General features: G+C 34.5%; 1 protein-coding gene across 1 annotated transcript in view; it reads right to left on the bottom strand.

The window, feature by feature from the left end:
• The window catches only part of AK9 (adenylate kinase 9), a 61,400-nt gene that overhangs the window by 9,206 nt on the left and 37,983 nt on the right, over positions 1 to 14,211 (bottom strand). The window contains exons 22-30 of the mRNA XM_058836951.1: positions 13,816 to 14,070; positions 10,216 to 10,334; positions 8,771 to 8,990; positions 7,462 to 7,515; positions 6,468 to 6,674; positions 5,318 to 5,536; positions 2,411 to 2,624; positions 1,415 to 1,616; positions 140 to 286 (exon numbers count right to left, since the gene is read on the bottom strand). Coding sequence (XP_058692934.1) covers positions 140 to 286; positions 1,415 to 1,616; positions 2,411 to 2,624; positions 5,318 to 5,536; positions 6,468 to 6,674; positions 7,462 to 7,515; positions 8,771 to 8,990; positions 10,216 to 10,334; positions 13,816 to 14,070 — 1,637 coding nt within the window. The remainder of the gene's footprint in view (positions 1 to 139; positions 287 to 1,414; positions 1,617 to 2,410; positions 2,625 to 5,317; positions 5,537 to 6,467; positions 6,675 to 7,461; positions 7,516 to 8,770; positions 8,991 to 10,215; positions 10,335 to 13,815; positions 14,071 to 14,211) is intronic.

The raw sequence follows: 14,211 nt of genomic DNA on the forward strand, positions 1-14,211 counted from the left end.
GAGGTCAGAGACAGCTGAGTTATGCTCCAGGTTAGATACAACTATCTGGCTATAGCACTGAGGCACATAAATAGAGATATTACAATATTGTGTAGAAAATAAAAAATAAAAAAAAAAATCTATCAAGGAGTATCACTACCGGCTTTTGGTTTCTTTATCCAACAGTGCTCTTCTGAACACTTCCTTTGTATCCATATCTAATTCAAAGATTTTCACTGGAATTATCTTAGTTGATTCCAAGAGATTTACGTGGTTTCTTGTTAGAGGATATCCATCAATTACAACTCTGCACACAAACAGAAACAGAAAAATACTTTTCCTAAGAAGTGAGTTTCCAATCAACCAGTTAGTCTATTTCTAGTACATTTTCCATGGAGACAGAAGTCTACACCCATGCCATGAAGTTATCACTGCTCTCACTTGATAGGCACATTCTTCACTCCTAAGAATTTACAACCAAATAAAAAAAATCAAGCAGGTAGAAGAAAAAATAGTAATGAGAAAAGGAAATACACAAAGGGCAAAAGGTAAGTGGATGGCTGTGACTTATAAAAATGGTATACTTTGAAATTCTGATACATCAATCATTCAGAAACATGATTTTAACTATGAGAAGTCTTCATGTGGATTGGGAGGAGCAGTTTTTAAAGTGGTAAGTAAAATGATTTACTACAGTATTTGAAGAGTTTTTAAAATCAAATTGAAGAATAAATGCTTTTCACATACCAGGCAATACTGGAACAAAATATACTGAAACAATATTCCAGGATTTAACATGAAAGAGAAGCTGAAAGAATTCTGATCAGAAGCACAAATAATTTTCAGAGATTATTGCAGAATTGCCTGTTTCTGTAACAATTCTCCTTTTTGTGGGAGAGGAGTTGAATGTCATGAAATACTGATGATATAGCTTTTTAAGTCTGCCCAGTTTCAAAGGTATTTCAGTGTTGAAGAAAGAGCCTAGGATCAGATATGAATGAGGTGGAAAGACTCACTGGTTTCAGATCCTCCTTAATAACTTCAGATGTTAAGAAAACTAGGGGAAAAAAACAAGTATTGAACCAGCCTGCATGATCAAAGAGAATCAGGTCCAAGTTGGTTCTGGAGTTGGTGTAAGAGAGACCAAATGGTAGTTCTCAAAGGATAATAGAAGATACGGGCTTATTGACTGAAAAAAAAAGTAACTGTCATAAAGTATATTATTTGGATTTACTGGAATATAGTTACTTGAAAATAGCAGAAAATTATCTTCAGTCTCATTTCACAGAACTGTTGTAAAAAATCTCGTTTTGTACAGATTATTTTCTTAATGCAGAAACCACTGATGTGTTTTAGTGAAATTGATTACAGTGATAACATGGGAATCCATGCCTATGTCTTGGAGAAACTCCCAATACCCCAAGAAGACTCTTACCCAGTGGCATTATCCACATGATTTAGCAGAGTCACATCTAGAGCCTGGATGGCCAATTCATCAGGTACAGTGAGTCCTTGGAGAAGGTGTGACTGTACCTTAAGTGCCAGCTCACTCTCTGGCTGATTGTTTATCACAAACCGGATGGCATCTCCTAAGGACAGGCGCAGGAACCCATAAGCACTCGCAAGTCTCTGGGCAACTGCAAAATATTTTGATTTCAAGTCACAACTTTTAAGGTAAGCAGCATCATAATCTGGCATATGCACAGGGCATGCTAACACTATTCAATTTAGCACAAACCTCAGCAGATACAGTCAATATTATTAGAGTGTGTTAGAAAATATGCCTCCATTGCTGCTCCTCTTACAGAACAGTCCATCAGTTACACTTATCCAGGAAATGGGAAAGATGGCAAAATTTCATCCTAAATATGAGGTAATTTGAACCTGTCTCTTCATTCCGATTGTGTTCCTAACATCCTATTCTAATCAATAACATGAAGGAGGAAGGGGAGGGGAGAAGGTTGGAACTCTTGGGGGTATTTTAATCGAGAAATTTGGAAACAGACTGGGGAGTGGGGAGTTTGGGGTCCTCATCCTTGCTCCTAGGCCTATTTCTCCATTTTACATTAGCTTATATTGACTGCAAAAAAATAAGAAACAATTAGAAAATAATAACCAATTTATTATTTATTTAAATTTATTTATTATAACCAACAAATACAGGTGGTATAAGTAGTGTAAGTCCAGTTTTTCTAAGTGCAAGTCTAGGTCTCTAACATCTTAAAGACTTGGGATAAAACTGAAATGGACAATGCATAAGTATCAGATTGTCAAATGAGATACTAGAGAATGTAACTAAAAGAGTCTGTGCCCATCAAGAAAAGCAGGAAGACCAACAATATTAATGGTTTATGATTTTTGAAACAATAAGGACAGATACAGCTTCAGTCATTAAAAATTATTATTTTTTTTAATAGATAACTGCTCATACCTGTAGTCTTTCCAGATTTTGGAAGTCCCACAATTGCAATCTTTACTGGCACAGATAGCTTAGGCTTTGGCTGACAAATATATTTGATGGGATTTGTCATAAATGTTTCTTTATTCTCTTTACTTGAAAAGAAATAAATATATTGTCGATGGATTACTGGAAAGACTGTGCTTCCTTGCCTTTCCTGTGGCTTGATCACATCTCCTTGGCTTAACTGTATAACATACAAAATGAGAATCAGTTAATTAGGTTTGACAAAGCCTCTTCTTCCTCTATCCCAGAGAAGTGGCTTTATAGGCAGGTAGAGGAGTACCAACCATATGAGACAAACCATCAAAGCGTTCTGAAATTCACACATATGGACATAATATTCTGATCAAATCTGAGAAACTTCTATACCTACAATTGTTCAAAAGACAAAATAAACATTGAAGACAGAAAGAATGCTTGCTATTTCCAGTAGGTGGTACTGTAACACTTTATGTCTGTCAAGATAGTGTAGCCAGAAAAGATTAACATAATAGGTTTTTGAATTTTCAGAGAATAAAGAGAATCATTTTATTCCTCAGTGAATTAAATTCACCTGCCTGCCTGTCAATAGAAAATACACGGAGAATATTGTATTCACCAGAAGTCATATACAAATGAAGAAGGCATAAAAAGATATCAATACTTATATTATGGTCAAGTGAAAAACCACAAGAAGATAAGCTGAAAAAGTTCTTGGAAAAATACATACACTGCTGATGAAATCTTTTCAAACACATCAGACTTTCAAAAACAGCCGACTAAAACCTGCAGTGTTGATGGATCATTGACATTTAAGAAATGCAATTGGCAGAAACAGCCATTGAAGCCAGATTAATTCCTTGCACTACTCTTCTCTATGGAAAAACGTAGTCATGACCCTGTTGCAGCCTTTCTTGGAAGAACTATCTTAAAGTGTCAATAAAAGATGCTTTAAAACAAAATGTAGAAAATCATTATGTAGAAAAAATTGCTAAGACCAGATGACATTCACCTTACTATTCTAAAGGGACTCAGAAGTGTAGTGCTGAATAATGTATAACATTGACTGTCCTTCAACAAAAAAAGGTGGAGAAAATTACTATTTTTTTTTTTTTCCCTCCAGCACAGAACCTGGCAGAAATAGTCCAGTAAATCTGACTCTGTATTGAGCAAACTGAAATACATTAAGGAAAAAAACCCAGTACTTACATGCACACATTTCAAATAATGGGGAAGAGCCAACTCACCTTCTCGTCGAGGAAAATCATACCTCACAAATCTATTAGTAATCTTTGAAGGAGTCAGTAAGGCTGGTCTGGTTATTACAGCTAGAGATGGGGCTGTTCTACTGTGTGGCATCGTCCTGCCAGACTCTTCTCATATCCTTAGGTTCCTATTCCTGCATCAAGTGATTTCAGGGTGCTTGCCCTCTATTTATGGGATTTCATGAGTCTGTTCTACTGCAAATCTGCTTCCATTCCTTACTCAGTTCATAATGTTTATTCTCTGCTTTTCTAGTCAGTTGCATAACTACTTCCCCTCCCCCCCAAATTTAATCTCAAAGTAACTGGCACATACTCAATCTGCCTTTCTAACCCAAAACTTCCAGTCTGTAATCAATTTTATAATTTCTATTATTATCCTAAAATGCCTAAGAATGATCATATTTCCCTTTCATTTTTATCAGCTTGTACATTTTCACTGTCAGCACACCACTCTTATTTTATCCAATAGCTTACTATGACTTCTTTCTTCAAACTGAATTGTACTTTTTAGTTGGTAAAACATACTGTATGGAACAAAGGAATCAAGTGGAGAAATGGAATACAAAAATGTAGTGAAATCTGATAGAACAAAGTGCAAGGACTAGGGTGTAGACACTAATTGCAATTAAACACATAAAGTGTGGTTCAGTAGTTGGAAATGACGTAAGTGTAGACATATCTACTTCTGTTAGTAGATGTACCAGTATGTACCTAGATTATTAGATGCCAATTGATGCAGCCATAAAAAAGAATGAAGATTCTGATCCTAAGGTTAAAGAGAGACAAATGTTATCTGGAACAGGTGAAGACCCAACATGATGCTATACAACAGAGAATAAAATGGTTTGATTAATTGGCATAGTAAAATGAAGGCCAAAGTATGTTTCCTTCAGAGCCTTCAGTGAACATTCAGAGCTTTCTGAATGTTCACAGGACTTTTTTTCAATGAACCTTCCTTTTTAATTTTTATTTACTCACAATCCAATCTGCTTTTATTTCTATCATTAAACCAAAAGAATTACCTGTAAATATTTCATTTCCTGCCTTGGGGATAGTGATGAGTACTTTCTGACCTCAACTTTCCAGATCTCTAGTAAAATACCATAGAAATAAATTTGTTGCTCTTCAAACATTTTAAATTTTGACAAGAAAGAATTACCGCTAATGAATTAAGTACATCTAACATTTTTTGCCACTACTAGGTTTGGGGGCCAGTTGTGTGTGTGGCTTCTTACAAATTTATATCCCAAATCCTTTGAGTTTGTTCTCACTACTATTGGAAGGTTTGAAGACCTTCTCTGTTGTCCTGTGTTTTGTGTATCATTAAGAGTGAGGCATTTTTTTTTGATTCAATGCCATGTTTAATCATGTCACCAATCACAGCAAAACAAATTTTACTAAATGCCTCTCAGCCTTAAATTACCTGCCACACTGAAAAGACCAACATCTTTTATTATTAATGCTTGCTGTATTTTGTGTATATTCAGTGGCATAATTTTGATTCAGTAATGTAGTTTTCATTAAATATTTCTCGTATTAGTTGCTACTGTCTGGTAATATCCTGTTAATGTGAAATACATTTTTGAAAAGTGTCAACTCTTGAAAACATTCTTCAGCCATTTAAGAACATTACCTTGATTGGATCCCACTGGCCAAAAGAACTTAGTAATTTATATGAGAAAACTAGCATCTTCTCTGCAAGTGGCAAACTTATTGGGTAACATTTCTCAAAAATGCTCCTGCGGTTTTCCACTAGAGAATTCAGCTTGCTGTATATTTGGTAGCACACGATGCGAGGTATCCGTCCTCCATTGATCTCAACTGGTGGTATTAATAACTTTTCAAGTTCTTCCTGGTTATGAAAATATAATGAAATATTAGAATCATAAATGCAAATTTTAATTTTTTAAAAATAAAGATTGATGGCAAGATTTTCTGTGAACTATCAAGGGTCTTCTAAGCAGTTTATCAGTCAACATAAATCAGCAAAGTTTGATGGGAATTGGTCTTCCTTGCCCACTGAAGTTTAAACTTCCATATTAGATGTCACACTGCTACAATATTGTATTATTATCTTATTTTGTAAACCTTTAGAAGAAGCTCAGTGGATAGAGCTTCTTCTAAATCATGATTAGTTTCTTTCTGAAGTGAGATAATTAGTAGATAATAAACAAATGTAACCAATCTAGCTACTGCCTTAGATGTGGTCTTAGCATTGTAGATATCTGGTGTTAGATGAGGTTATCTCACCATAGGCAATTGCACTGATTTCAAGAAAATTATGTCACTAGTGTGGGAATGGTGCCAAACAGCCAGCATCTTAACCAATATTAGATTTGGATTTTATTTTTACATTTGGTTTCATCACAACTAGGAACAACTAGGAACTTTTCATTAACAACTAGGAACTGTGTTAAAAAATAGAGCTGCCTAGTAAGAATTTTGCCTCAAAAATTATTTTGAAATAGTGTTCATACATTCACAACTCTCTAGGTTGGTTGCCTGTGTCAACTGACCTATCAAAAACATAATGACACCAAGACTGGATAGGTCTACCCAAAAGCTTTATATTTTTTTTTTCTCTACTATATTAGTCATATAAATTATATATTCTTTAAAGCCTATACCTTCTCAGAACAGTCTTCATCTTGTTCACATACTTAGATCATGAGTACAGCAGCACGGTTACTTAGGCATTATAATTTTTAAATGTGAAAAATAAATATATAAATTCTTTTTCATGTGATCATATAATTTAACAAAATAAGCAGTGGTATCAGTACCTTCACACTTTGTAATATTTCTATTTCTGATTCAAACTTCTCTACAATTTCATTTTGCATGCGCTCAACAGCATCTTCTTCATTTTCTTCTTCTTCTTCTGGTTCTTCCTCTTCTTCTTCTTCCAAGAACTCTTTTGCAAGTACAGCTTCAATATCTTCATCCTCCTCCTCCTCAGTAGCTTCATCATTATCCTTATTTTCTAAAGCCTATAAAGACAAAATATGTTGTTGTTTCATGTCTATAATAGAGGTATTTTGAAGGAACATATGTTATTCTTGTCCCTTTTTAAATTAAAAAAAGCCCTTAGTTCAACAAAACCTCATTCTGGGATATCCTTTGTCATATGCAAAAATATAGTAAATTCTAGAATCTTATTTCAGAAGAAAATACAGCAGTATTGCATTGGATATACAGTGAAGCACCAGTTCCAAGAGTACTTAAAAAACCTGAAGAGCTACACTGCAGTTTTGATAAGAGGAGTGTTTTTTCGTACATGGTATTGTAGTTTGACAGGACTTTGTTATAAAAAAGCATGTTTGATGAAAGTGTAGCTGACAGAATATCATGAGCAGTCAAGTAGTACATGAATGCATTTGTAAATATATTATGTAATTGACTTTAAGCAGAAATCCTGGTACAGTCCTATTCTGGATTAACCATGGATTTGACAGTGTACTTAAAGGCACATGCCTAATTTCAATTAGTGGGGCTACTCTTATGCTTACAGATTTGATACATTAAACACATTCATACATATTTTCCTGAATTGAAGCACTTATGGAGAATTATTTTTAAATTGTTTTTAGTCTTCATGAATCCATAGTTTCTAAAGCAATTCAAACATAATATAAAATTATTTTTGAAAGTCAAAGTTCCTCTCAGTCTATCATAATTTTACATTGTCCTGAAGTCTGTGACTAAAAGCTCTAGTAATTTCTATTGTATGAATGCAAACACTTCTATTTAAAAACTCTTATTAGGCTGTTTTCTTACCTCCTGCTTCTTTTTTTGTCGCTCTGCTAAAAGTTCTTCCCTTCTTTTGGCAATCTTCTCATTATGTTAGTAAAAAGAAGATATAAAAAGACTGATGTTAGTTCCTAATAAAGGCTCCCCTCTGAAAATTGGCAATGTAACCTGTAATTAACACTGTTCTTTCCACTTTAAAAATCTGTTCCAGAGTTAAATGTTCTGTTCTAATTTTAAAAAATACTACCTAGAGCTTGAAATATTGCAGACCAGATATACCTCTCTACTAGGCAAACATGTAAGTATATTTTAGAAAAACTAATTTGGCAATTTCTGAGATTGAAATTAGAGGAAAAAAAAAAAAAGACTGATTCTTATCACACTGAAAATACAGTAATAGGTTTATTGGTAAACTACAGAGTTTCTAAATTCATAGGTGGTTTCTGCTATTTGGCAAAGGGGTGACTGAGTATGGTAGTAAATGTGTGGTGTTCCCTTTGACTGTTAGGAATATTAACGGTATTGTATGAGTCTTGTCCCAAATTCTGTTGTCTTAACTTCCTGTGGGTTAGCTGCTCTGTAGTAATTATGCTCAGACCTTTTCTGATATTACATGTGAAGTACTTTATCTCACTTTTATAAAAAGTGAAGAACCTTGAATATATTATGTACCAATTTTAAATGTCTGCATAGAGGCTTCAGGTTACCCCGACTAATTTGTAACCTGTTCAAGAATAGGCACAGCTCCATTTGCATGGGACACAGAGCAGCTGCAACAGCACTGAGAATGTGGTTTAGAGCTGCTGCATTCCTGTGCAGAGTATCAGAGCTGGGAACAAATACACCTTTATTTACCTATATATAGGTAGTGAAGTCAGCCTATGGGAGATGCTGATCAACTCAACAGCACATACTAAGGGAATCCAGAATGCAACAATATTACAGCACATGAACTGCATTTATTTGAATTTTTTATCACCATATTCATTCCCTCCATCAACTTGCCTTTTTTCCAGGACTGCCATTTATCTGGCAGCACAGCTACTTTTCTTGGGCTGCAAGATGCCCAAACTCCTGCATGCATTAATTGCATAGAAGAGGAAAGGAGCCCTAAATGATTTTTTATTTCTATGATAAGCCTAAGAATGCTGTGGATGTGTAGGACTGTCTCCTGGCTCCAATATCTGTTACTCTGTGCACTCTTCACAGCTTTGAGAATTTTAGAATCTGTGTTTTGACCTCTCCTGCAGAAACCAAACCAAACCAAACCAAACCAAACCAAACCAAACCAAACCAAACCAAACCAACAAAAAAAAATGTAGCAGTGAAAACTTACCCTTTTTTTTACTTTTAGTTCCTTCAGCTTTTTCTTATATTCCTTTTTTTTACGCCGTCTGTCTTTCCATTTTTCCAGATGCAGAGGAAGAAGACGGTTAAGAATGTCACCTTCTTCTACTTGAATATAAACTGCAACATCAGGACAGAGTCCTTGTTCTGACAGATATCTGGCTTCATCTGAAGTACGAGGGAAGCCATCTAGTATAAAGCCTGTTGACCTAATTGGAAAATAAGATATTTATCATTACACAGTGTAGTTTAAAGTGCAACACAATGAACATGTAATTATTTTGGAAAAAAACCCACAGACCCTCCCATATTAAATGCATATTTTATGAGTAAAATTTAAAAAATACTTTCAGCTAGTATCTTTTGGCAATGTAAAACTGGTATTTCCCTGTGTATTTCAATTAGTGTACTTACAAATTAATTTCTTCTGAGATTTTAATGTGCAATGCTTAAATATTTTAAAAGAACTTAGAAATCCAAAACTAATTGTGTCCTCAGACTTGCTTGTGTGACTCTAAATACAATACTTAGGCACTGGTCTCAAAAAATAGATGGTGCCCCAAACACTTTTCTGGCAACAACTCTCATAGAAAGCTTATGCCTGAAAATTCATGTTTCTTCTGTAGTATAGGATGAGAAATTTGCTACTCAGCATGACTTATATTTCTCTTCCTGCAGATGTTAAAAATAAGTCAGTTATACCTGGAAAGCTCTATGGATTATTTGAGCTCTTACAATTTCGAGTTAGATGAGTAGTTATGTAAGGATTAATGTTGTGTTGATAAGAAGCTAATACTTATATCTATTACTTTAGACTTTAATAGGATACATTTGTAAAATTGCAGAAAACCAAAGAAGCTGGAAGAAATGGAAGTGGAGGGAAGAACAGGTAGCCCTGGGTGCTGTGGGGAAGAAGAGTACAACATAGTATAGTTTAGTAGTGTAATGTATTGTCATGTGATATAATACAATATAATCTAATACAATATAATATTACAACATTATGCATAATGCTGGGTAATTTTTTGTCTTGGTGCATTCTTTTTTTCCTAGAACTGATCTCCCTTTTTTTACACTGTGTAGAGAACCATTGTCCCCTATCTGTAGTCAGGACAAAAATTATATAAAAATATAAAAGGTTTGTTTTCATAACTATCCTGTAAGCCCATGAAAACTACCCAGCTATTTAGGACATTTAATCCAATTCAGGTGTACTTTCGTCCTATCCTGTGTGCAGCATATGAAACATGATACTACTGTAAAAATATCAATTCAAATAGTACAACAAAACCAAGACTGACAGATAGGTCATTACTCATAAAAAGTACAAGAGCATAGAAATAATCTCTGAGATATTTATTTACAATTGTGGGCACAATGGATGATATACTTCCTAGAATTAATTAAAGAAAGAGAGAATCTAATTACAGATACCGGAATGGCTCTTTCTTCCACCAGTCAGGAACGATCTTATCAAGGACTTCTGGAGGTAGTTCCTTATTATCCATTAGATTTGCTTTGATTGCCTTTTCCTCATCAGTTAATTCCACTTCCTTTATGTAAAGAAAATCCACCAAAAATGAAAAAAACCCAAAAAACCCAAAAAACCCAAATCAACCAACCACCTAACCAACCAAAACCAGAAAGAAGTATCTACTTGACACAATTATTGGGTTTGGCTGAGTAGGGTACTGTCTTCATTTGACTTAAACCAGCAGAAACAAAGTCATTTGCCATATTACATCATACTACATTATACATTTTAGGAAATTCTGTAAAATTAGGGCAATTGCTGATACATGAGTTTTAATGAAAACTAAAATCAAGCACAACTGTTAAGTACTTAATTGTAAATATGCTCAATTCAGAGAAATAGAAACTACTTTCTTATCTTTCTCCAAAAAAGTTTCTCCTATTGCCAATAAGCAACTTTCCACTTGGAACAATCATATTCCCATGCTGGAAGACTTATCTGCACTAGATCAGAATGTTTTTTCTCTTTTTGAAAGCTACTATTATATTTGGAGGGAATCCAAAAAAATATGTTAAAGAAGGATATGTAAGGTTATTGGTTATAGGCCAAAGAACAGATACCAGACAGATAGCATTGTTCTATACAACAATAGCAGTATTAATGACTAGTCAAATGCAGAGTATTAAAATACCAAATAAAACTACTAAATTCTTGTGGAATATTGTTGGGTTTTTTTCCAGAATATGTAACTCTCTGAGATTTCTCATGGAATGGATTCCTGACACAGACTGAGGTAAAAAATATGGAAAAGATGATATGCATTGCTGGTTCTGGATTAGTTTACGTAATTCATGTATCAAAACACGTGTCAGAATCAAAACATGCCTGATATCAAAAGGCCATATCTGAATAAGAAATCCTATGCCTGACATCTATTCTGATAATGTTGCCAAAAGAACTTGAGCACATGCTGGAAGTCACAGGTATAATGTCATGTGTATAAATTATATTTTCTCTAGTGCCTGAAATGGTATATATATTAAAAGATGTTTGTATGACAGAAGATGTCTAAGTAGACAAAGTGGTAGCCAGATTTGCAACACAGAGGCATCTTGAAAGAAATGTGTGAAGTGGAAGAAAATGGTAAAACACATATAAAAATGTATCACTGACATTACCACTGCTAAATTGAGGTAGGAATGGCATTTGTATCCGATAAAAGAAAAGAAGCAGGAGATGTATACTCCAGGTAGAAAAAAGAGAACACCCCAGAGAGCAGTGACTTGACGGACAAGGTTGCCCCCCAGACCTGTCAATGATGTAGCACTAAAACAACCAGGATGATATCTTTTTGCTGAACTTCCCAGACTGCATGGTATATTTTTATTTGCCTTTAGTAGTTTTGCTTCGAACGTTATAGCTCACTTAAGCTTTGATAGATACACTTCTACTGTCTTGTGCCAAAGTGAAACAGAATGATACAATGGAATTTAATGAAATTTTGGAGAGGTGGTGGGTCAGTGAAAAATAGAATAGTCAGACAGTCCAGTGGTAGTCATATTCAGAGAAATGCCTGGGAAGTCTACAACCTTGGAAATTATCCTCTACAGTTTTGTGCATGGACCAATGAATGGGTTTCTAAACTGAACTGAAATTGTATGAGCCATGCTTAGGTCATGCCATCAGATGAAGCACTTTACAAAAAGTATGAGGAAAAAAATACTAAGTAGAAAATTGTTTCCCAGCAGATATAAATATGTCAAGGAAAAAATACAAACAGAAATGCCTTGGTGTAAGACATGTATTGATGCCAAAGAAATAAAATTGAGTCAGAGCCAGCCATAACCATCAGTGCCAGGAACACTTGCCATATTTTTGGCAGTGATGACCAAATTGTAAACTGACTTCTCAAAAGAGCCCCCTCTTTCATTTTGATGAAAACCTGAATTTTTCTTCTGACATGCATGATTTTGATCTGTACTCCATCTGTGTTGAAGTATCTGTTTCCAGTATTACCTGCTTTTGTACTATTTCATCAGAACCTTCCAGTTATCAGGGACCCGCTCTACTTCTCAAGACAGTAGAGTGACCTTGAGTGCACCTTTGGCAGCTCTATCAGCACCTGCAAGTGCACCCCATTGACCTATATATGTCCAGTTAACATAAATGATCCCAAATTTGATCATATTCTCTTTTTGAGTAGCCTCGTTTTTTTTCCCAGGCTTTCTAATTAGACACATATCCCTCTAGGCCACAGATTAGACTGTACTTGCAAAGATCATGTTTCAGTGTCAGACTCATATTTTCTTTTACTGCTGTTGTACAGCAGAAATTCTTCTTGCAACCCTTCAGATCCCTCACTAGTTTCCACTTCCATTGAGGGCTCATCTTCCTAATGCTGTGCCTGAGTGTGTCTCTGTATGCCTCCTGCCTCTCCTGCATGCTTCCTTAAATCCTGTAGTAGGAAGTGTTTGAAGATCTTTGATGACTAGTAACTTGAGTGAATGTGGCAGATATCAGGAGTGCACATTAAAAAAAGACTATTAAAATGTGATGCAGAAACACATTTCTTCCTGAATCTTTAAGTGCTGGATAAATCCTTATTTCTGAGAGACAGATTCTCAGTTTTTTACTACGCATTTTTGAAAGATTCATATGCTGTGTACCTGTGTTGAAACTTCTCCATGTAGAAAATGGTTTTTATCATATCCATTTCTATCTAAAGAATTCATTTGCATTAAAACTTTGTGGATTTTTTTTCTCCCAACAAATCACTGTCTAATAAAAGCAAATACTCTCCCTAATAAACATTTATGTAAAAGTTTCTTCTTCAGAGAAATTGCATCCTGTAACAGATAGGGTTTAGAATGTGTATTTATGTAGATTTTAAGCCAGTAGTCAATCTGATTTAAAAAAATAACTAATTTTCTGAAAATTATAATTCATTAATGACTCTACCAGTATCATGAACATACAGCTATTTGAAACAGCTATTTGTAACATGCTACAAGGCATATTTGAGAGTTGTTTTGCTTTTCTGGTTTGAAACTGCTGCCAATAGGGAAAGAAACACTAAAATCCAGGTTAAGAAACCTAGTGCATTATAAAAATACTAGCTTATTAATGCTGAATATTTCTGATTTTTTATGAGGGATGATCAGACCAAAGGGTTGGTAGAGGTATTCTGTCCTTTTGCTCCAAGAGAGTGCAAAGAGCACAGCTGGGAAACATTTTTAAAGTCCTGTGCAATTGGAACACACACACTTGACTGAATCTGCATATTATAAACACGTAAAGGAAACCATGCCTTCCCATTACTATTGTGACTTTGTGTTTTTTTTTCCCGGAGTTGGTCTTTCATTGGACATTTATCTCTATTATTAAGAAAAAACCCATATATAAATCTTGAAAATGTTTTGAAGAATGTTTGTGATATTTACAAGAAAATGTTGTCAAGAACTATTATTTCCAAATTTCATCAAATATTTAACATAATTCTACAAGTTTTAAAATCTTATAGGAAATTTCTATTATATGAATGCATTAAAAATTATTATTACCTGTTTGCTTTTTTCTTTTTCAGTTTTAGTCATGGTCTGAGAGAAGTCTTCCAGTTCCTCTGGTATTTTATTGTCATCTTCATGATCTTCATCAAAAGAAGGCCCAACTTTCCTTTTAGTTTTGGGTAAAATTAATTCCTGTAGATATTCTTCAAATTGAATATGGAAAATACCTAATTTGTCCGCTATCTGTCGTGCACAAGTAGTTTTACCTGCTCCATGAATCCCAAGTAAACACACCCGTAAAGGAGGAGCCTATAGGAAAAAAATGGAATATTTTGTAACATTTTAGAGTGTAGAGTGCACCCACCCCCTACTGTTTTTCACTTCAAAAATATCATTATAAAAATTCCATCAAAAACAGTCACATAATTTTGTATTTCAAATTTTCCAGAC

The sequence above is a fragment of the Poecile atricapillus genome, chromosome 3, assembly GCF_030490865.1.
Source record: "Poecile atricapillus isolate bPoeAtr1 chromosome 3, bPoeAtr1.hap1, whole genome shotgun sequence".
Taxonomy (NCBI): domain Eukaryota; kingdom Metazoa; phylum Chordata; class Aves; order Passeriformes; family Paridae; genus Poecile; species Poecile atricapillus.